The 24161-nt window shown below is 41.7% G+C and overlaps 1 protein-coding gene across 1 annotated transcript in view; it reads left to right on the plus strand.

Annotated features, from left to right (window-relative positions):
- The first annotated feature begins 472 nt into the window (after positions 1-472).
- The window catches only part of LOC142656370 (importin subunit alpha-5-like), a 53024-nt gene continuing 29335 nt past the window's right edge, over positions 473-24161 (plus strand). The window contains exons 1-5 of the mRNA XM_075831287.1: positions 473-548; positions 7199-7322; positions 12558-12577; positions 19826-19911; positions 20043-20311. Of these exons, the coding sequence (XP_075687402.1) occupies positions 495-548; positions 7199-7322; positions 12558-12577; positions 19826-19911; positions 20043-20311 (553 nt within the window). The 5' untranslated portion in view covers positions 473-494. The remainder of the gene's footprint in view (positions 549-7198; positions 7323-12557; positions 12578-19825; positions 19912-20042; positions 20312-24161) is intronic.

Raw genomic sequence — 24161 nt, forward strand, 5'->3', positions numbered from 1 at the left:
GTGAGATTCTACTTGATGTGCTGTAAATCCCACACAAACGTTACCAAAGTGTCGGGATTGTAAATAGATATCGCGTCCTGGCTGGAGGTGATGTCTATTAATTCTCAGGACACTTCAGTAACGTGTGTATGTGACTGCACATAGTGATCTAGTAAGATCACGATGTGAGGAGTAAATGAATGAAGAGAAGTGTATTACGCTGATTGGTCAGCATCATACACTTCCCTCCACAACACCCACTTGGTCAAAGAGTAAAACACACCCAGTTGTCTAAGTCATTACCATAAAGCTAAAATAGGTCATAACTCCGTCAAAAATGATTGCTTTTTTAAATAAACACAGCTGTAATCTACATTAGTGCTGGTCACATTATGTAGGAGAGACGGCACTTAGGGAGGCTCTGTCACCACATTATACGTTTTTGTGCATTATGGGCATTGTGTGGTTTAATTGTGGTATATGTACTCTTTTTACAGCATAATTGACTAAAAAAGATGCCACCTGCAGATCGTATGAAAAAATTTAAGAACAAGGGCAAAGACATTGCAGTAAGTATATTAGTGCTGCAGTTTAGATGGTGTGTGTGTGTGTGTGTGTGTGTGTCAAACCCATGACCGCACCCCTGGAGAGGACTTCCCATTTGATGGATAGGCAACCTGAGTAGATAAAAGTAGACACACCTCTCCGCACCTAGTTTGGGTTTCCTGTCCTCCAGATGAGAGTTGCTGGAACTACTTTAGCGATTTTTCCCAGGTTAAGGACACACTTAAGGCTGCAGACCCCCCCTGGAATCTTACATTTTTTATTGGGCTTCTCTGGTTGCAGATAGTCTGGGGCTGGCCTCCCTTCTCTCCTAGGCGTTGCTTCTCATTAGAGATGGCAGGTCGGGCCATGCTCTGACCACCACTGGTTGTGGTCATTCTTCCTCTAGCGCCATGGCTGTTGCATCTGCAGGATAGGTTGCTTGGCCGGAACGTTTGGTGAGGCGTAAGGGGCAGGAGGAAGAAATTGCATGTCACTTACACTCCATGTGTTTCTTCGCTTCCCTAGTGGGAGGAGGGGCTTAAGGGCCCCAGCCGGTCCTCAGCCTTTTTCAGCTAGAATTTAATATGGTCCTGGTATTACAATACCAAGATATCGGATCCAGTAGCAAATGCAGCGAGTTGCATGGACAATTCAGAGTCAACCAGATCCTCCAGTCCGGTACATCACTCAGTAGGCATTCTTCCTCTCCAAATGGTAGGACAAAATACTTTAATGCCCTGCAAATACATTTAACAAGTAATTAAAGAAAGCCACTGCTTTTCTAGTCCTAAGGCCTCATGCACACGACAGTAAAAATTGTGCGCAATTACAGACCCATTCACTTCTATTGTCCATGGACACCTTCCCGTTTATTTATAGAAAGTTGTCCGGGCTGTAGAAGTTTACCGCAAAAGATGACATATCCTATCTTTTTTGCATTTTGCAGGCTGTGCTCCCATGCCTTAACCTGGCTACACTAAGACTTTATGGCAGTCGTGCTCGCAGCAGAAGAATCTTCTAGTCTAGCCTCTAGCATAAAAAAAAAAATGGACGGGCTGAAGCAGATTTCCCTAAAAAAAAACCTTAGGCTGAGTTCACGCAGGGAGGATACGCTGCGTAAAAGCATGCTGCGTATCCGACCGGTGTGCAACAGGGAATCCCAGGCGAACAACCCACCAAATTGTGGTGCAGTTTTCCACCCTGAGTGTCTGCTGCGAAAAGCTGCAGCACCTAGCTGGCCAGCACTTAGCCCAACGTTTCATCCCAGGAGACAGCTGCGGCCTCTTATTTTTTCCAGAGTTGTGCTTTTTTTGCTGCGGATTTGCTGTGAACCTGCCGCAAAAAACGCAACAAGTATTTGTTGCAGGTTTTACCTCCCCCATTGAGTTCAATTGGGAGGTAAAATTTATATGCTGTGTAATAAAACTCCGCACCACAGTTCAATTTCAGAGCGTTTTTTCCGCTCTATTTACGCGGCATGTGGACCAGATTTGTTTTCGCATCCATTTTGCTGCTACTGTATTTGCTGCGGATCTTCCGCAGCTAATTCTGTTGTGGAAAATCTGCAGTACTTAACGTGTGAACTGACCCTTACAAAAGAGGAATGTTTCAAAGAACTCCTCTAGATGCACAAGTAAGTCAGACTCCTCCAGATGTATACAGCAAACGATGGCAAATTAAGCCCTAGAAAGCAATGACCATTTCCTATACTTGATTAAACTGACCACGTTTTTAAAAGAATGGATAAACCCTGCAAGAAAAATTAGTTTTTGGGAAATATCCTAATTTTAATGGAAATATCTGTTTGCGGAGGAAGTTTCCAAGGACTAGGGTAAAACCCCCAGCATAGATGCTCCAGTGGCTATCCTTTGATTTATGAACATTTCATTTTAGAGATGTCTCACTATGGAACTCTTTTCACTGCCTATTTAATTTTCATATTTGTAAGTTTCTACAAGTCTATACTCAGTATTACATATATACTGTAAGAAAAGAAACCCTTTTTGTTAAAGGAAACACAACTTGTTTAGTTTCCTTCTTTTGGCTCCTTATCTGATCTTATGGACAGGCTGACTATTACCTTTAAAAGAATGTGGGAGGCCTCCGCAGCAGACTTTAAACCCGGCATTGCTGTCACCAGTGTTGCCCATTCCCTCAGGATATGGATTGCCCATTCCCTCAGGATATGGATTGCCCAATTGGAACTACATATCAGAGATAAAACCTCAAGGGAGCACATTCATTCTTCTATACCAGTCCTGGCCAGGGTGGCAGGTTTCCTGGCAGAAATGGTACTTTCTTGATTCCGCAGAACTCTGTTTCAAGGGTGCGTGAGTAGGCTTCCACGCCAACTTATAAAAAATGGGAACATCTGCACTCCAAGGTATTATGCAATAAGCAATATTTTTTCACATATAGCGAAAAGTAGTAATCCAAAAATAGGTTTAACATTTGTCTATACATTCGACCTTCAGACCCAGATTTTGTCTGTGGGTAAGGATATGCGGCACTTGCGACCTCTGTCACTGTTGGGTAATGGTGCTAATTACCTAACAGCGACAGAGGTTGCAAATGTTAATTCTATTTTTGGATTACTTTTCGCTATATGTGAAATAAGACTTCCTGGCAGACACTTTTCCTGCCCTAAGCTCTGCTCACTTTCCTGCTCAGATCCTTTTGGACCTCCCTTGGATGACCTCCTAAAAAAAAAAACAATTTAATTTCCTTTGATCCCCGCAAGGAAACAAAAGCCAGAACCAGGATGATCAAAAATCCCAAAAAAGTTATTTTTGTTTCTGGAATCGTTTTGGGGAGTGAACAGAAGACAATGACTCCAGAGGAAAAGTAGGAGGTCGTCGTGTGGTGGTGGTGGTTTATCTTTATTTTTTTCCAGCAGTGGCAGTGAATCACTTCAAATAAATGGATCCTAAACTTAATAGCTTCAGGGTATTGCATAGAATTCACCAGCATTCCCCCAAGAACGTTTGTTCCCACAAAGGTCCAGGGAGACCCTCTAAGGGTATGTTCACACACTTAAATAAAATACGGCTGAAAATAAGGAGCCGTTTTCAAGGGTAAACGGCCCCTGACTTTCAGCCGTTTTTTAAGTAACTAGCGTTTTTTGTGGCATTTTTTACGGCCGTTTTTGGAGATGGTTTTTCTATTGAGTCATTGAAAAACTGCTCCAAAAACCGCTCAAGAAGTGACATGCACTTTTTATGGGGAGTCTTTTTACGCGCCGTTATTTGAAAATGATGCATAAAATAACGCCCCATGGAAACAGAACGCTGTATTTCCCATTTGAAACCAATGAGCAGATGTTTGTAGGCGTTCTGCTAACGTTTTTTTTTTTTAACGGCCCGAAAAATGGCTGAAAATAGCCCGTGTGAACATACACTAAAGCAAGGGACTATAGAATCGGGCATTCTTTCTCTAATGGAAAAGGAGGTTCATGTCCCTGTGGAAGAGCAAAGCAGGGGATTGTATTCCCCCCCCACCCCTCCTATTTCTCTAACCCCTTTCCGCCGCAGCCATTTTTCAGATTTTCAATTTCATGTTTTTCCTTCCCACCTTTCCAAAGCCATAACTTTTTTTGAATTTTTTTTCCGTCGATTTATAGTCCTAGGAGGGCTTGATTTTTTTGCACGACAAGCTGTAGTTTTTCGTGGCTCCATTTAATGTACTAGGAAACGGGGGATGGCATTAATTGTGGGGTAGAAAATAAGAAAGATTCCATTGTTTTTTGTGGTTCGTTTTTATGACCTTCACCGTAACAATTAAAACATGTTAACTTTATTCTTAATACCATTACGGTGATACCAAATTTCTATAGTTGCGTTTTTTTGGGGGGTTTTTTCTTTGAAACCGCAAACGTTTGATCACTTGCACTATATACTGCAATACTAATGTGTTGCAGTATATGGTCTTTCTAACAGGCTTCTATTAAGGTTATTATCAGGGCTTAAGAGCACAAAGATGGCAGACCTGGGGGCCTCCATTAGGCTGCCGTAGCAACCATCCCCACTCCGCTATTGCATTGAGGGGGACGCGGTCTATTAGCGGGGATCGCCCTCTCTTTCTGACTATTTTAAATACCACGGTTGCTATTGACCATGGCATTTAATGGGTTAAACCAGCGGGATCGTAACATATAGCCAATACCCACATTGTATGGAGTGGGCTCAGCCCGTGAGCCTGCGTCATATTGCCCTTGCCCAGCTATGACATATCCATATGTCAAATGTTGGGAAAGTGTTAAAAACAAACAATGGTACCTTTTTTAAAGTAATTATAAATCTAAAAGAGCTAAACAGGTATTTCTCCCACAAAAATCTCGGTATGTAGTCTCTATCTTCCACAGTAAATCTCCTTTTTACAGCTTGTGTAATGGCCTCGATTGACTTAGAAGACACCCACCATGTCCCAGTATTTCGACCCCATCAGAGGCTCCTGAGGGTAGCTGTGGTAATATCCGGGTTCTGACTCCTTCAGTTCAATGCGCTTCCTTTTGGAATTTCTCAGGGTCCAAGGATCTTCACCAAACTAATAGCACAGATAAAATCATTTATCAGAATAAAAGATATTTTGCTCATTCCATACCTGGACATTTGCTTTTTTTTTTTTTTTAAAGGCTGGATTCACCTGAGCGTGTACGTTTTGCGCTCGCAAAAGTTGTGTGGCATCTGTATATGGTGCGTGGCTGCGTGATTTTTGCACAGCTGGCATTATGACACTCTGCTTTTAGGTTACGAAACAGTAACGAATGAGGGGCTTTTGTTTCCCTTCACTTTAACAGCTGTAGCGTGAATCACGCGCGTCACCCAAAAGTGCTTCCGTGTGCCGTGCGCCATTTGCACGTACCCATCTGACTTCAATGGGCGCGTGCTGCGCGAAACACTGGCAAGTATAGGACATGTCGTGAGTTTTACGCAGCGGACATGCGCTGCGTGAAAATCATGACCTGTCAGAACGGCCCCATTGACTTACATAAGTATGTGCGACACACGTGGTTTCCACGCACGTAATACACGTTCGTGTGCATAAGGCCTAATGGTGAGGAATTCCATAGATTCATTAAAAAAATCATTCAAATGGTTTGTTCGATCTTATCAAGCCTGGGTTTGAGGATAAATCAAACCTCATGCCATCAAAATGGTGCTTCCTTCAGGCATGCAATGTTGGTTCTGGGATTTTTAACATCCTGCATCCCAGTGGTAAAATGGGCTCAATTCATGTCTCGTCCTCTACAGTTGGATATACTCAAATTACAACCGCATCAAGCTTACTTTGGATTGCCTCTTCTTTCTACATATCTGGTCACCATGTAAAGATTTATTCAGACAACACTACAGCGGTAGCTTATGTAAACAAACAAGGGGGGGGGCAGGTCAAGCTTGCTTATGGGCAATATGAGCAGGAGTATTTTAGTAGCAGAGAAACACCTCCTATTACTCTTGGCAGTACCCGTCGGCCATGGACAACCAGGTAGTAGACTACTTGAGCAGAGTGGAAATAAGCAAGCCAGAATGGACACTAATCCTAATGGTAAAGTGGGGACTCCCCTCAATAGACCTCTGCGCTACCAAACTGAACCGGAGGATCAAGAGGTTCTTCTCTCAATCCTCAAGACAATCCTGTAGCAATAGTTGCATTGAGCTAGTGTTGGTCTCGGGAGAGATGGTACACCTTTCCTCCACTGTCTGCTTCTGCAGATAAGGAACATCAGGGAAGACAAAGCTTCGCTTTTATTATGATCGTCCCATTGTGGTTGATTGAGTGGCATGAGGACTTGTGTTTTGCGGGGAAAGCTGTAGTTTCCACTAGTGCCATTTAGGGGTGCATGAGACTTAAAGCGCTTTGTGGGACATGTGACCATAAAAAGAAATAAAGATTCTCCAGTTTCATTATATATATTTTTTTCTTACAGCATTCACCGTGTGGGTAAATAACATTATATTGTAATAGTTTTGCACTTCTACGGACGTGATACCAGATATGTTAATGCTTTACGCTTCTATCTACTCTGGCTTCTGGCAAGTTCTCAGTGGTTGTCGTGGGTCAATGGAAAACAGTGTGTGTGTGTGTGTCTGTGTACCCTGTTCAAGGTAATCAATAGATTGAATAAATTGAGCCCTTGAAAAGCTATTCAGACCTTGTTCTTGACTTCACATTTATTACAAACTTTTAATCTCTATCAATATAGTGAAAAAACAAACTTAACATCTGTATATTTTATACTATTGCCTAAGTGACTTCTGACTCCTGTACTGTGAGAATTTGTCTTGCAGACTTTACAGCTAATTCCAGCCTTGCTCTGGTAGAGCAATTGACCATATCATATATATCTATCTCTATCCTAGTGCAGTGGTCTGAAATAAGCCGTTAATAAATGAACTCCCAGCATGCCCTAATTGCCTGTAGTTGTCAAGACCTACTGGGAGTTGTAGCTATACAACAGCTGGAAGGAGATCCACAGGTTGGAAACCACTGTCCTAGTATATGTAAAACTCTTGAGAGGCGAGACCTTTTGCAGACCTTTTTAACCAAAAATCAGAAAACTAACTACTTCTGAAATGCCTGTACTGTGTTTTTTTTTTTTTTTTTTTTGTTTTGTTTTTTTGGGGGGTGGGGGGGGGCGGTTTGGCAACTTTGACAACCCTGCCTTTTATTGTAGGAGTTGAGACGTCGGAGAGTAGAAGTTGGTGTGGAGCTCAGAAAGGCAAAAAAAGATGAACAAATCCTTAAGAGAAGGAATGTGACTTCAATTCCAGAAGAGGCTCTCTCCCCTGAACAGAAAAGTAAACTGGTAAACCCTTTTTTATTTTTGCGTAATATTTAAAGCAACCCTCTGGTACCAGGACAAACTTATAAATGTGATGAGGTATATGGAGTAATTTTTCCTGGTGCCCCCATCTATGCCCCTCTGCTGTGGCTCTGCCAAAATACATTGGGGTCCCCTCTGTTGTCCCAAAATGGCCGAAGCACTTAAGACTTCGTCTAAAATGCTCCCACTATTCTTGGATTGGACAGAGCTGCTCACATGTCATGGGACCAGCGGGTCGCTTTAATGTGCTAATTTTCTGTTTTGTGCCAATCAGACATAGTTTTGTTTTTTTCTGAAAGCCCATCTGCCTAGGGACTGAAGACCTACTCTATTTATAAAATCTGCCACCCAAATAAATTCCTCATAGATCTAGCGTAACCGAAGCTAAGATTTTTCTGGTAAAAAGTAAAGCCAGGATCACTTTTTTATTTTTTTTTTTGAATGCAGTTTTTTTTTTTTTTTTTAACCCAACACAGGCATGGACACATGTGCATTAGTCTTTTCTTTTATACATTTCCTTCGTTTTTAGATCCACTAATTTTTCGCAAAAAAAAAAAAAGGCCAGGATCACGCAGTTTTTGGCTAAGTGCATAATTAACAGAGGCGATCCTCCACTTTAAGGAACTTGTACATTATTATTATTATTTTTTTAGTGCCTCCATTTAGACTCTGATGCACACCCCTCTGGGGGTCTAGTTTTTATATTAGCCTGTTTCTTGCATTTGTTCTGTAGTCTAGGAATCTAGTGGTAAATTACTCTCAAAGTGGAATTTGACAATGTATGAATACATCTTGAGGGTCAAATATATCTTACCTCTGAGTCTGCTAAAACTAACCAATGAATATGTCTAATGTCTGGTGCTGTGTTTTGATGTAAAATGCTAGTATTTACTTCACCAAAGATAAGACTCTCTCTTGCCTAGTTTTGATTGCTTTCCACTGAGCAAGCAATAACTGGAAAACTACATTTCCCTCTTTTACAAGACTTGAGCTGTTCTTGCTGGCAAAATGACCGTTACGCTTTAACTTTTCAGAATAAGCTGTTGTGTGTACATGAGGAATAACACTGCCTTGTATACAGAGATATAGATTTTATTTTTTTCCCGCCTCTGCAGGCTCTCTATTATAGTTGCCTCTAAGCTAGTGGGTGGAACCTAACCCCTGTCATGTCTTCTGCACGTAGATCTAAAAAAAATGGACAATCAGAAATCACAAAAAAAAAGTTATTTTATTCCCACATACACATGGGTATAAAAGGATCACTTATTTTTTTTTTGAGTGCTTTCTGATTTTTTTTTTTTTTTTAAATAAATCTAAATTCGAGGAGCCATTGGACTGTCACTCAGGCACGTAGCCAACTATTTATATTTGTCTTTTGATCTAGTGCTGCTGTTATCCATTGCATTTGCACACAGGTGAGCAGGATTTTCCTCTTCTCCATCTATCTAAAGTAGGAGTAGTGTAGCTGAGAATCCAGCACTAGGTGACCTATAAGGCTGGGTTCACACACACTATATACGGACGTAATTCGGGCGTTTTAGCCCCGAATTACGTCCGAAAATGCATCTCAAAAGCGTCGGCAAACATCTGCCCATTCATTAGAATGGGTCTTACGATGTTCTGTGCCGACGGTCATTTTTTTTACATGCCGCTGTCAAAAGGACACGCGTAAAAAAGACGCCCGCGTCAAAGAAGTGCATGTTACTTCTTCAGACGTAAATGGAGCCGTTTTCCATGGACTCCATGGAAAAACCGCTCCAATTACGTCCGTAATGGACGCAGCGAAAGACTCCTGCACATGCCATTACGGCTGAAATTACGGTGCAGTTTTCTCCTGAAAACTGCACCGTAATTTCAGCCGCAACGGACGCTGCCGTGTGAACATACCCTGACTCTTAACTGAAGCTGCAGCACGTTTGTCTCTTCTTGCTCCCTCCTTCTCCAATCTCCATAGACTTCTATGGGCATGCTGTGAAGACACTAGTGTGCTTTGGTAGAGACCCCCCCACCTGCAGTCCGTCTCCTCTGCTCTGTTACTAAAGACTAGTTTTGATGGACAATTGGGTAGGGCAGAGGCGTAGCTAGGTTCTCCAGCACCCGGGGCAAAGATTCAGTTTGATGGGCCCCCCCCCCCAACCTCTTTCCCGACATCTCCTTCCCCCTCGCCGTGTTTGTTTTCTCTACCAATCAATGACATGTCATTTCTTTTCCACATTTCTTTTTATGTAACTCGAGCATAAAAACATTTGTACATTTGCCAGCAATATCGTTCTATACACAACACCAGAACCAAGCTCAGTACATATATACAGCCCCAGAACTAAGCTCATTACATATATACAGCACCAGCACAAATACAGCTCAATTTAGTGCAACCCCTGCCGTATAGGTGTGTACGGCGTAAAACTACAGCTCCCAGCGTGTCCTGAACAATGGTGAGGACATGCAGGGAGATGCTGTTTCACAAAAAATAAATCCTATCCTAATCATACCACCCATCATCTCGCAGATCATACAGTGACTGCAGTGCTGATTAGAGGCAGAATGAAAATTTACATTAAGTGACTCACCGGTGACGTCTCAGATTCTAGTTCTTTTTCTCCATCCGATCCAGACCTCTATCATGACTTCTCCTGGTCACATCCCATTTCTGCAGTTTGCGGCTCAGATGTCTTCAGCTTCTCACTTTTCCAACATTTCTACACCTATAAATAAAGATAAAGTTCTCATTATACCACACTACGCCCCTAAATATAATAGCGCCATACACTGCACCTCTAATTATAATAGCACCATACACCATGTCCCCCACGCACACACCATGCCCCCTGTAGATAGATAGTGCCCCATATAACCCACCCCTGTATATAGTGTCCCACAAATGGCTCCCCCTATAGTGCTCCACAGATAGTCCAACCCTGTATATGGTGATCCATAGATAGCCCCCCCCCTGTAGATAAAGCCCTCCCTGTAGATAATGCCACACACTTTTTATTACAATAAAATAAACAATTTAAACTCTCTTTAGTCCCGTTCCCACGCCGTCCGGCAGCCATGGAGACCTGCTCTCTTCTGCGCAGGTCTCCTGGGGGTTGAACGAAGAGTCTATGAAAGGCGCTGATTTGGCTGGGCAGGATGAATTTCCCTGTCAGTCAGCGACTTTCATCGACGGAAGCGCGATAGCGCTTCTCTGGTACAAAAGAGCTGAATAGCCGGGAACGGAACGTACCCGGCTATTCATTGCTTCTAATTGTACCTGTGTCCTATAGACACTGGTACAATTAGGGTATGTTCACATGGCAGCGTCCAATATGCCTGAAATTACGGAGCTGGTTTCAGGCGAAAACAGCTCCGGAATTTCAGACGTATTTGCTCGTACTTGCGTTTTTCGCGGCGTCCATTACGGACGTAATTGGAGCTATTTTTCAATGGAGTCAATGAAAAACTGCTCCAATTACGTCTCCAGAAGTGACATGCACTTTGACGCAGGTGCACAGAACATCGTAACCCCATTGATTTCAATAGGCAGATCTTTGGAGCCGTATTTTCGGACATAATTGAAGGCGTAAAACGCCCGAATTCCGTCCGTAAATAGGGCGTGTGAACATACACTTATAGTGCAGGAGGAGGTGGCGCTGGTGCCCCCCTCTAAGTTGCGCCCAGGGGACATGCGCCACCTGCCCCCCCCTAGCTACACCCCTGGGTAAGGGGGCGCAACAGATTACAGGAGGGAAGACGTCTAATAGCAGTAACTTTACACAATATGTACTTACTGTAAGAAATGTAGTTTTATCCATGCAAAGTTGATATCCGGTATAATAGATAAGCATAAGTTGTTTGAAAATTTAGTGTCCATGTAAGTCTGTATTGAGTCCAGTTTACATTAAAAATGTCCGTTCTGCCAGAAGTCATTACCGCAAACTAAAAATAAGTGACTTTTTTTCCACGATCGTACGAACAGGAGGGTTTCCCCCTCCTCCCTAGGGACAGGAAACCATGTGGAAGCAGAAAATAAGGGTCTCCATCCCTTCACCCTATCAAGTTTCTTACATGTGTTTAGTGGGACAGAATTTCTCCTGCTGGTGCCTCTACTTGCAGGGTTCATTGTTCACCCAGCTTGCCCTCTTCCCCAGCTGAGACTGGGAGGGCTGGTGCAGAGAGCGAGCCTATGGGCTGCAGCAGCACTACCCTCCATAATCTCCTTTGATACAAGGCGGCAGACTTTTTACTCTGGTTCCTGCTCTTTCAGGGATCTGCCCTGGATCTGGCTGCATGTCCTTTGTTTGTGCAGACTTAGGGATTTTCTCTGGGCAGGGGACATCTCCAACTTTCCTCCTTCTCGTTTCTGGCCACAGCATTGCCTGAGCCATTGCAGGGGACAGCTCACAGGAGAAACTCCAATCTGAGTTCAGTACTGACATTTTTTTTTTCTCCTTCTGGTGTTCCATTTAAATTTGAGTCTGTCAGATTTTTTGTGGTTTTCTGACTCGTGGTTAATGAAACCAGGTCTACACCTGCTGACTAATCCGATTCTCCAGGAGTCTGCGGATCCAATCAAAGCCCTCCAGCTAATAAAAAAAAGGTTAAAAAAATATTTAAACTGTGGGTTGTCATTGAGGGATTTAAACTTTTATTTGCCTTGCAGGGTAAAGATATATCAAGATATCTTACAAATGGCAAATTTGGTCTCCCTGCTAGAAGTCTGTGTCTCCATTATACAAAGAACCGTTGTTTAAAATGTACAGAAAAGGTGGCTACACAAGAATCTTCTCTACTGGATAGCATGAGATCCATGATCAAAGTGAATTTACTGATTGCTCAAAGAATGCCTCCTTTCACCAAAGCCCTCTACATCATCCTTTTATACCAGATGTATCAGACTCTTGATAATGGCAATGTGATCTCTGGGCAAGAATCGGATTCCTCGGTCTAGATGACCTCTTGAAAAAGGCATCGGACAAGAAGAAAAAATTCCCTTCAGAACCTTGCTTTTATTGGCTATCTTCTATCGTTTTTAGAACCAGAAAAATAGGTTGTATAGAATTCAAAAAGAGGAGCTGAGAGATGGCAGTCCTCCAGAGGGAAGGGTTTACTTGTCAACCCTGGAACTGACAGTTGTCCAACACGATGATGCTAATCCTTAGCTGGCAGGCAGATTCAGTCACTTTGTTTAAAGTCTGGAAAGAAATATAATCTACCTGGATTTTAGATGCCGTCCAGTCTGTTCAGGTTGGAGTTCCTATCGCTACCACCCAGCAGATTTTTGACCAACAAGCCTCTCTCCAGTCAACTGTTCGAAATCCTTTTTCTCTCAACGCAGATCCTTCTAGTAGCTAGTCTAGGCTTTTAGTGACCAGTATTTCTGGTAAAAAAAAAAAACTGCCTTCAGAGCCATCATAAACCTGAAATCTCTAAACCAACACATAGCTTACAAGAAATTCAAGATGAGGACCATCAGCCTGAGTCAGTATTGCTTCATGGTTACCCAGTATACCTACTATAATGTCCCTATCCGCCCACTTTCACAAATATGGAAGAACATATAGATATAGGTGGTGTTGCTGAAACATGGCTAGACGCTTCACATGACTGGGCTGTAAATCTAGAGGGTTTTACACTGTTTCGGAAAGACAGGGCAAATAGGAAACGCGGTGGTGTATGTCTGTATGTGAGAAGTGATCTGAAGGTGAGTGTGATGGAGACAATAGTGGGTGAAGATTGAGGAGGTTGAAACCTTGTGGGTGGAATTACAAAGGAAGGTAAATACTGAAATTACTTTGTTGTAATCTATAGACCCCCCCCCCCCCCCCAATATAACTGAGGAGTCGAAAGTGTCAGCTATATAAATAGTTGGAGTGGGCTGCACAGGGTGTTACTGTAGTGCTAATGGGAGACTATAATTACCAGGATATTAATTGGTGTCATGGTTCGGCTTCAACTGCGAAGGGGAGAAATTTCCTCAACCTGTTGCAGGAAAATTTTATGGCCTAGTTTATGGAAGACCCGACTAGAGGTGAAGCTCTGTTGGTTCTGGTCATTTCTAATACAGAGCTTGTTGGGAATGTCTGTTTGTGAAAACCTCAGTAACATCAACCACAAAATAGTAACATTTTACCTTTACTGTAAAAAACAAACACAGGCTGGGAGGGCAAAAACACTTAAATTTAGGAAGGCCAATTTCCTTAGGATGACGTCTGCAATTCAGGACATAGACTTGGAACAACTAATGTCAAATAATGGTACAAATGATAAATGGGAGATCTTAAAATCTACTTTTGTATAATTTATATAAACTATACCAAAAAATGGAGCATGTAGCCAGAAATGTATAAGAATGTAACCATTTTATTACACAAATATTACAAACACTTTAAAAAAAAATAAAGACAAGACTATAGTACAAACAATGTGGTATTATAGAGCGAGACATGGAAATTCGCTGGATAACATGTAAAGATAGAAAGGCTGTACTGAAGAACCGCAAAATCTATTGTAGACCCAAAGTGGGTTCTATACTGATTTTAAAGGGGCACTGTCACCACATTATAAGTGGCCTATCTCCTACATAAGGAGATGGGTGCTGTAATGTAGGTGACAGCAGTGTTTTGGGGTTTTTTATTTCGAAAAAACTATTTTTAGCTTTATGCTAATTAGTTTCTTAATGCCCAAGTGGGTGTGTTTTTACTTTAGACCAAGAGGGCGTTGTACAGAGGCGTGTATGACGCTGACCAATCGGCGTCATACACTTCTCTCCATTCATTTACACTGCACTAGCGATATAATTATATCGCTATGTGCAGCCACATACACAAAGACTAACGTTACTGCAGTGTCCTGATAATGAATATACATTACCTACAGCCAGGACGTGATGTGTATTCAGAATCCTGACACTTCTGAATCTTTTCTGTGCGATTTCCAGCAAGGCAAACAAAATCTCGTTTTTAATTGACAGTTTACAGCGTAATCTCGCGAGATTGTTTGCCTTGCTGGGAAATCTCTCAGAAAAGATACAGAAGTGACAGGATTCTGAATACACATCCCGTCGTTGCTAGAGGTAATGTATATTCATTGTCAGGTCACTGCTGTAACGTTAAACTTTGTATGTGGCTGCACATAGCGATATAGCTATATCGCTAGTGCAGTGTGAATGAATGGAGAGAAGTGTATGACGCTGATTGGTCAGCGTCATACACGCCTCTGTACAATGCCCACTTGGTCTAAAGTAAAAACACACCCACTTGGGCATTAAGAAACTAATTAGCATAAAGCTAAAATCGCTCCTAACGTGTTAAAAAATCGTTTTTCTAAATAAAAAAACCACTGCTGTCACCTACATTATAGTGCCCATCTCCTTATGTAGGAGATAGGGCACGGTGACAGAGCCTCTTTGACTATAGTGCCCTGTAAACATTGACTGATGAAAGGGGAGTTAAGAGAAAGTGTTAGTGCATGCAAATATCAGTCAGAAGGCAGCCGCACCCATTACAGGAAAGATTGTTTAAACCAATGTTGGCTCTGCCACAAAGGGGTCTTGGAGTCTTTGTGGCAGAGTCAACACTGGTTTAAACATTGTTTGCTGTAATGGGTAAGGCTGTCTAATGACTGATCTTTGCATGCACTGACGTTGGCACTAGAGGTAATCGGTATAGAACCCACTTTCGGTCTACAATAGATTTTGCAGTTCAGTACAGCTTTTCTATCTTTACATTTATCCAGCAATTTCCATGTTTCGCTCTATAATACCACATTGTTTGTACTAGAATCATGTCTTTATGTTTTTTAAAGTGTTTGTAATATTTGTGTAATAAAATGGTTATATTATACATTTCTGGCTACATGCTCCTATTTTTTGGTATTGTTTATATAAATTATACAAAAGTAGATTTTAAGATCTCCCATTTATCATTTGTACCATTATTTGACATTAGTTGTTCCAGGTGTATGTCCTGAATTGCAGACGTCATCCTAAGGAAATTAGCCTTCCTAAATTTAAGTGTTTTTACCCTCCCAGCCTGTTTGTTTTTTAGATGGGTTAGACCCTAGAGTTCTTAAAGAGCTTAGTTAAGTTATTTCTGTCCCCCTCGTCATAATATTTTGAGATTCTCTAGTGACTGCTATAGAACCAAGGTATTGGCATGGGGCAAATGTGGTGCCATTTTCAAAAAGGGCTCTAGGTCTTCCCTGGGTAATTATAGACCAGTTAGCTGAACCTCAATCATGGGGAAAAAGGTTTGAAGGGCTATTGGGGGACTATATACAGGATTGTGACAAAAAATAGTAAAACCATGCTGGCTGTCACTTCTACTAAGGACAGAAGATGTCAAATCAACCTGATTTTGTTTTTATGAAGGCTAGACAGAGGGGCCACTGTGGATATAGTGTTTTTGGACTTTGCAGAGGCATTTGACACGGTCCCTCAGACGTCGAATGCGTAAATTAAGGACTATAGGTTTAGAATATATAGTTTGTAATTTGATTGAGAATTGTCTCAAGGACCGTATCCAGAGTTGTGGTCCATGATTCCTACTCCAAAATGGTCTACGGTTGTTAGTGGTGTACCCCAGGGTTCGGTGCTGGGACCACTATTATTCAACTTGTTTGTTAATGATATAGAGTATGGGATTATTAGCGCAGTTTCTATTTTTGCAGATGACCCCAAGCTATGTAGTAGTGTTCATTCTATAGAAGATGTTAGAAAATTGCAAGCTGATTTGAACACTTAGTGCTTCGGCATCCACTTGGCAAATGACGTTTAATGTAGATAAATCTAAAGTTATGCATCTGGGTACCAACAATCTGCATGCATCCTATATCCTAGGGGAGCTATACTGTGAGAGTCACTTGTTGAAGGATCTGGGTGTAATTGTAGATCATAGGCTAAATAACAGCATGCAATGTCAATCGGCTGCTTCAAAGGCCAGCAAGATATTGTGTATTAAGAGGCATGGACTCGCGGGACAGGGATATAATATTACCAATTTACAAAGCATTCGTGCGGCTTCATCTAGGATATGCAGTTCAGTTCTGGGTTCCAGTTAATAGAAAGGATGCCCTAGAGTTAGAAAAAATACAAAGAACAATGAATCTATTAAGGGGCATGGAGAATCTAAGTTTTGAGGAATGATTAAATTAATTAAACTTGTTTAGCCTTGAAAGAGACGACTAAGGGCAGAGATGATTAACTTATATAAATATTTGAATGGCACATACAAAAACCACAGGGAAATCCTGTTCCATGTAAAACCCACCTCAAAAATCAAGGGGGCACTCCCTCCATCTGGAGAAAAAAGGGTTCAATCCGCAGAAGCAACAAGCCTTTAATGTGAGAACTATAAATCTATTGAATAGCCTACCGCAGGAGCTGGCTGAAGTAGCTACAGTACATGACTAAAAAAGACTTAGATAATTTCCTACGATGAAGAAAAAAAAACGCTCCTGTGTCAATGTGTAGAAATGTTTCCCTTTCCTTTTTTTTTCCATCCCTTGGTTAAACTTGTCCGTGTTTTTTTTTTTTTTTATATCTCCGGCTCAACTACTTCCACATCTAGGAGAAATCCTATAGGTGTTCTCTTGTCTCGGATGGATTGTAAACCATGCAAAATCAGATCTAGTTCCCAGTCAGCAAAAGATTTTTCTTGGAGTTGTAATTCTCTAGAGGAAGAAAGATATTGTTAGATGAAAATCTAAAAGTCTGTACCCAACAGAGTATCATAATTTTGTTTATAAGAGATTAGCTTCCATCAGAAGCATCTCAATTGTGGGCCTGTTCACTTCTATCGTGCCGGCAGTTATGTGAGCTCAAGCACATTCAAGAAAACTCTCTAATCTTCTCTCCTCCTTGGACGAAAAACAGACCTCTCTAGAACGAAGAATAAAGATTCCCCAAAGTAAATGTCTCCCTAAACTGGTGGCCAGTTAGAAAGTTTTTACAAAAGAGGAGTCTTATGGCTGCAGGAGAACCAGATTGTGATTACAACAGATGCCAGCAGTCAAGGTTGGTGAACCCACACCTCTCAGGCCATAGTCCGGGGACCTGAGATGAGTCTGTCCCATGTTTCTTCCAGTCTAAGGGAGCTCTCAGCATTCTGGGAATCCCTCAAGGCTCTAGCTGCTTTTACTACAGTGAAATAAAGACATGTCAAGATTTCATTGGCCAATGTAACTACCATGGCTTACTTAAACAAACAAGGAGGCACAAGAAGCTCCAAGCTCTCTTCTGTGGCAGCTCATATCTGCTTGTGAAAGGTGGGGTGAAAGATTATTTATTTATTTTTCTCCCCATCTGCAGTCCATCTGAAAGGCAAGGAAAATCTACTGGCTGATTTTTCTCAGCAAAGACACTATTCTAAATGGCAATGGACTTGGTCAGCTATAGAAAAATTCTGGGTTTCAAAGTCGGGACTTCAAGTTCTCGACTGGTTTGCCACGAGAAAAACACTAGGTATCCAATTTCTGCTCAATGTCAATTCTCGATCATCCCCCTAGGGGTGGATGCCCTGTCACAGACTTGGGCAAACAGTCACCTAGATGCCTTTACCCGCTTATTCTATCCCAAGGTCTATGAAGATTCAGAAGCAAAAGACTAAAATGATTCTGATTTGGTACTTTCTGGCTCTGAGGGGAATTACCTCGGTTTTCCTCCAGTGGCCACCTTCTCATTCACGATCCAGCCTTCCATCCAGGGGTAAGCTTGACAGCATGGAATATCTTTTTATCTCTGCTGGACATACCTTGATCAAATGTTTCTTTAAGGCCTCGACCAGACTTTACACTTCAATCTGCTCTTCTGTGCCGCCTTAGGACCTTAATATTGTTATATCCCTCTTTTATGGCTCCTCCATTTGAACCAATCTGAGATCCCTCTTGGTTACCTAACATTCAAAACTATATTTTATTGTTGGCTGTCATAATGACCAGAAGAGTGGTGCGAGATATAGGCTTTCTCCTTCAGGGCTCCATATCTTACCATCATTGAAGATAGGATTGTTTTCAAACACCAACCCTTCTTTCTTCCCAAAGTCATCTTTAAAATTCCATGTCGGCAAGAAATCTCTCTCCCTACCTTTTGTGCTTCTCTACAGAGGAGTGCAAATTCCATAGTCTTTATTTTTGTAGCTGTATTCTTCCCTACCTTCTGTGGACTGAGCATTTTAGGAAATTGGACCATCTCCTCCAATACTAAGGCAATAAGAAAGGTTACAGGTCATGTAAAACCACTATTGCTTGCTGGATAAAACTTTGCCACATCCTGGTATCTGGCTGAAGAAAATATCTCTCCAGAAGGCTTAAGCCCATAACACCAGGGCAGTAACTACCTCCTGGGCTGAGGGTAGTTCGGCATCCAACGAGCAGATTTGTTGTGCAGTCACATGAGCTAATCCTCTAACCTTGAAGCATTACAAGCTAAGGCACCATGCACACAACCGTGCCCGTAACTAAAGGTACGGCTGGCTGCGGACCGCCACGGGCGGCCATACGTATTTATTATGGGAGCATGGTCTGCAAAATAAAAAAAATAGGACGACCTATTTTTTTTACGAGTTTCTACGGCACGTACACCGACCAGTAAGTGTATGGGAAGATGTCCGTCGGCCATAGAAATGAATGGGACCATTTTATGGTTGTGTGCATGGGGGCTAAATATGCGGTCTAAACAGGGCTTTTTTTTTTAGCCCACAGCAGTCCCACTCTGATAAGTCATTTCTCCTGTTAGCACTGTTGTGAATGAGTTTGGAAAAGATTACAATTACTCTTAACGGTAATTGTGCCCCATGTGGTGAAAAACCGAAAAATCCAGTGTGGTGTTTTTTTTTTACCAAATTCTGATGGCTTGCTATGCCTCTGCTGGCTAATTAAATTGATATCCAGTTAGTAACATGGGACATTGAAACTATGCAAAAAAATAAATAAATAAGGTAAAGGAGAGGAGACTTTTTTTATTTTCTGCTGTCATGTTTCCTGTCCCTAGGGAGTTGGGAAACCCTCCTGTTAGCGGAGGTTAACAGAATATCCAGTTACTGGTAAGAGTAATTACTGGGGTTTTCTTATATTCTATTGAATGTGTGTAAACTACGTGAAGTACATATAAAAACAAATTACAGCAAGAGTACAGCAGTTGCCATGTAAATAGACATTCATGAAACCTGTGCTCGCAGGCAAATTACACCGCTAGCAGGCAGGAGTATCACATCAGCTAGAGATAAAACAAAAAAATACTGAAATGGCAGAGAGTTGGCCAAAGAATCCTGAAGACCCCCCCCCCCCCCAAACTCTTATAGGCCATTACAGATGAAAAGCACCATCTGCCACAAATTTGTTAAAATTCAACTGGACGGCCACTGTTTTTATAAACCATGATCTCATAGGGTAACTCATCATTTAGTAGTTACCTTCTTTTAAAGTAAGTATATTAGTGTATTACTGTATTTCCATGGTGTTTCTGGGAATCTGCTAAATTGTAGATTTGTTTTTCAGGTGTCCGCTCTTTCCTTGAATGAAATAGTAGAAGGAATTAATTCTGCAAACCCAGATTTTGAACTCAAATGCACACAATTTACAAGGTAATGGAGAGTTCGTAGTGTAATATCGTTCTTAATATGCTACCGGTAGAAGAAAAGGGAAGATGTGGTTGTAGTATTAGTAGGTCATGTAATTGCCTAGAAAACCTGACTATTTTTCCTTCCCATTGCAGGAAAATGTTGTCTCGAGAAAGGAATCCTCCACTAAATGACATAATTGAGGCTGGGCTAATACCAAAGCTGGTGGATTTCTTGAGCTATCATGATAACAGTACTTTGCAGTTTGAAGCCGCGTGGGCACTTACAAATGTTGCTTCAGGTACCTCTGAACAGACAAAATCTGTAGTAGATGGAGGAGCCATTCCTGCTTTCATAGCTTTGATAACGTCACCACACATGCAAATTAGTGAACAGGCTGTGTGGGCTCTGGGAAACATTGCTGGTAAGACTCAAGAACAGATTCAGAAAAAAAATTTTTATGGAATGATACACTATTGTATTTTTTTTATAATGGGTTATTTTACTACATAACTACTTGACATAAAGACTTGCCTGTTGCGGTACACATGGAGTAAGATTTAATGTAATATTGTGCAGTTGGTTAGTGAAATAACAACATCTACTGGTGTGCAAAATTTTGCACAGTAATTATAGATGCTTATCTTAGTAGTATAGTGGTGCATACTGTGCTCAACTTTTTCTCAAAGTAATACACAAAGGTTATTAAAACTAAGCTAGTTCAATTATAACATCCTGACTAAAAATTTTACTTGAAATAATGGAAGTTAAGCAAACCTCCAGGTTTAGTCCCAGAAATTGGACAATAAATGGCTATATACACCTTCATTATATAATTTTTTTTTTATTTTGATTTTAATAAGTGTCCAGTTTTGGTGCAATTTTCTAATTACATTTTAAGTTATTTTAACTTTGAGATGACATGCAGCACCTGCTGACCTGATGGATAGGTTTTAAGCGCAACATACAGCTGCTCTGTATACAGAGCAGCTGCAGCTCAAAGTAAAAATGATTTGTAATAAAGTGGTTAGAAAGTTGCACCAGTCAGATACACTTTTTTTTTTTTTTTTTTTAATTTTTTTTTAAAAATGAAGGCCAGAAACTTGAGCATGCGAAGGACTTTCAAATCTCTATCATGCTCATTCTGTTCTGTATGCTGTGAAAAATCTGCAATAAATCTGTGGGTAACCTCCAAGCTATGTTCACATGGGGCAGATATGCCGCGTAGAAGTACAGTGTATCCGCCCTGACGTCCGCAGGGAATTCTAGATGAAAAACCGCACCAAATTGTGGTGCCGTTTTTCGGCTGATGTGTCCGCTGTGGAAAACTATGTATATATAATTCGTACTTGCATATAGCCAAGGCAACGCGTCCCTCTACTGTCCTGGGATGACCTCCCAGGGTGATTCTTTATCCCATGTGACTGCTGCAGCCTGTGATTGTCTGCAGCAGTCACATGGTATGAAATGTCATCCCAGGAAGCTGGCTGGATGAAGAATGACAGAATTCTGTCAACGTTTTTATTTTATTTTCTGAGTTGCAACATTTGCGGTGCGAAAGCCGACGACAAAAAAGCAGTGATTACGCAAAGACAATTGACATGCTGCGGATTTAAAAAAACAAAACTTACCGCAGGTCAATTTCTGAGCGTTTTTCGGCTCGTTTATGCAGTGTGTGGATGAGATTTGTTCAAATCTCATCAACTTTGCTGCTACTGTATTACAATGTGGATTTTACGCTACATGTGAACTTACCCTTAGCGTATGTTTCCACACCCAGGTTACACTGCAGATTTTCTGCAGCAGAAACTCCTGAAAAACACTGGTAAAGCTGTCACACAAATCCGCACCAAATAATGTTTTTCCTGCTCAAATTGCTGCAGATTTACCTGTAGATTTAGGGTAGGACCACACACAACGTATTCAGTGCTGATACGCTGCAATGCTTATCAGCCCTGAATACCGCAGGGAATGCTGTCCGGAATATGGCACCATATTGTGGTGCGGTTTTCCGGCGACATTTCCGCTGCGAAGTGGCGCCGGAAAAAACCCCCCAAAAAAATTCATACTTACTCCCTCCCTCTTCTCGGCACGTAGTCCGGCCTACTGGGATTGCGTTGCAGGCCATGTGATGCTGCAGCCTATGATTGGCTGCAGCAGTCACATGGCCCACAACATCTTCCAGGGAGGCCGGACTGGAGAAGAAGCAGGGAGCTCTGGGTAAGTAACTTTATTTTAATTTTTATTTCTCGTACTTGCGATTTTTCGGCGCATCGCTGTGATTCCGACGCAAATAACGTAACACAAACTGATTTGTTGCGGGTTTAAGCACCCCATTGAATTCAATGGGTAAACCCGCAACAGAAGAGTTGCGTATCTGCAGAATAAATTGGCATGCTGCGGTTGAAGTGACCGCACCGCAGGTCAATCTATGTGCGGATATTTACCGCAGTATGGGGACGAGATTTGTTGAAATCTCACCACACGGCTGCTACTGTAATACGCAGCGGATTTTCCGCAATTAATCAATTGCGGAAAATCTGCACTGTTTAAGTTGTGTGTTCCTACCCGAAGTATTCAACATTAATTATAGCAAAGTATATGTGCACCTGCAGATTTCCACTTCATAAACACTGTAAAAACCACAACAAAGCAAAACTGTTGCAGAATTTATGCTCCCCATTGAAGTTTATTTGCAAAAAGAAACCTAAATTGACATGCTGCGGCATTGAAAGTCGCACGACAGAACACTTTACGCATGATTTTTTTACTTTTTTTTTTTTTTCTCGCAGCGTCGCCATGAGATTTTCTAATCAAATTCACTTTGCTGCTACTTTAAATACTGTGGAATTTCTGCACAGAATTCGATTGTTGCAGAAATTCAGCAGTGTTTACACTATAGTCCAAAATAGATGATGTATAGGTATACATTTAAATTGTTAGAATACAAATGTTCTGCCTGTATAAACGTTTAAAATAATTATTTATTGATTTATTATTAAAATATAGTAGGGCACGGAGTTCCAAAAGATCCAAGTACAGGCGTTGGCAACCAGATCAGGAACGCACAGTAAAGAGTGTGTGAGATAGACAATCAGCATGCGCTCATTGACAAGTGCCTGAAAAGTCAGATGTAAATTTCCCACAGCCCCTCTTTAAATGTGCTGGCAAATATTAGTAAAGTCTGATTGCCACTTTGAGGTGAGACAAATACTTACCTCTTACTGGGATATCCTTAAAGTGGACCCCGACGTGGGTGGTCTGGTTGGGGACCGGCCTCAGATCACCTTCATGAGAGGCCGTAATCTGAAGGATCGACTGGTACACAGTCATCTGGATGTGACTGGTGCCAATATCTGGCTCTCCACCAACGTTACTAGTTCGTACCAATGCGGGAGGTGTAAAGCTTGTACTTCTGTGTTGAAAAGCAAAACCTTTAAGCGCACAGTTACAGGAGCTCTGTTTTATAACAGGTATTTCATCAACTGCCTCACTAAGGGGGTGGTATACCTCATCACTTGTCATTGTGGAATGCAGTACGTTGGCAAAACTAAAAGGGAGTTTAGACGCAGAATCCGGGACCACATGTGTGATATCAAGAATAAAGCTGATACTTCTGTATCTAGGCATGTGTGGGACTGTCATCTGGGAGACTCTTCTGCCATTAAATTCCAAGGGATGGAATATATTAAGCCGCCTATCAGGGGAGGAGATTGGGATAGACGTATTCTGCAGAAGGAGGCCCAGTGGATTTTCAGGATGCAAACCATCAAACCACTAGGCCTTAATGAGTCTATATCCTATCTTCCTTTCCTGTAAATATTACAGGTTTATTTAGTTTGTCTGTCCTATCCTGTAACTCCTGACATTTATTTATATTTAGTCCTTTTCTATACTTAGTATCTGTCTTTGTGTATCGTCTATTGTACTGTGACAGTATCCTCCATTTCACTATTACTCCTCTGATGCGATTGCTACCTTTGCTGCATTATCTCATTGTAGCCTTGGCCGTTTAATAGCTCCCTTGATCGCCCTGTCATTGCATGGCGTTTTTTCTTTTTGCTATCGGCGATGTATGCTTGGCCGCCTGTAGCTCCCCCCTGTTGCTAACGATGCGTTCTGCATCTGTTCCATTGGCTGCGTAGTTACCAGGGAGCCGACCTGTGGGTGGGCGTCGCTAGTTGACGTCTTACTCTCCCATTGGTTCGGCCCGGCGTTACGCAATGCCTGGAAGGCGGGGCCTGGGCTTTAAAGCTTCCTAGTTTCCTCGGCGC

This window comes from Rhinoderma darwinii, chromosome 6 (assembly GCF_050947455.1).
Source record: "Rhinoderma darwinii isolate aRhiDar2 chromosome 6, aRhiDar2.hap1, whole genome shotgun sequence".
Lineage (NCBI taxonomy): Eukaryota > Metazoa > Chordata > Amphibia > Anura > Rhinodermatidae > Rhinoderma > Rhinoderma darwinii.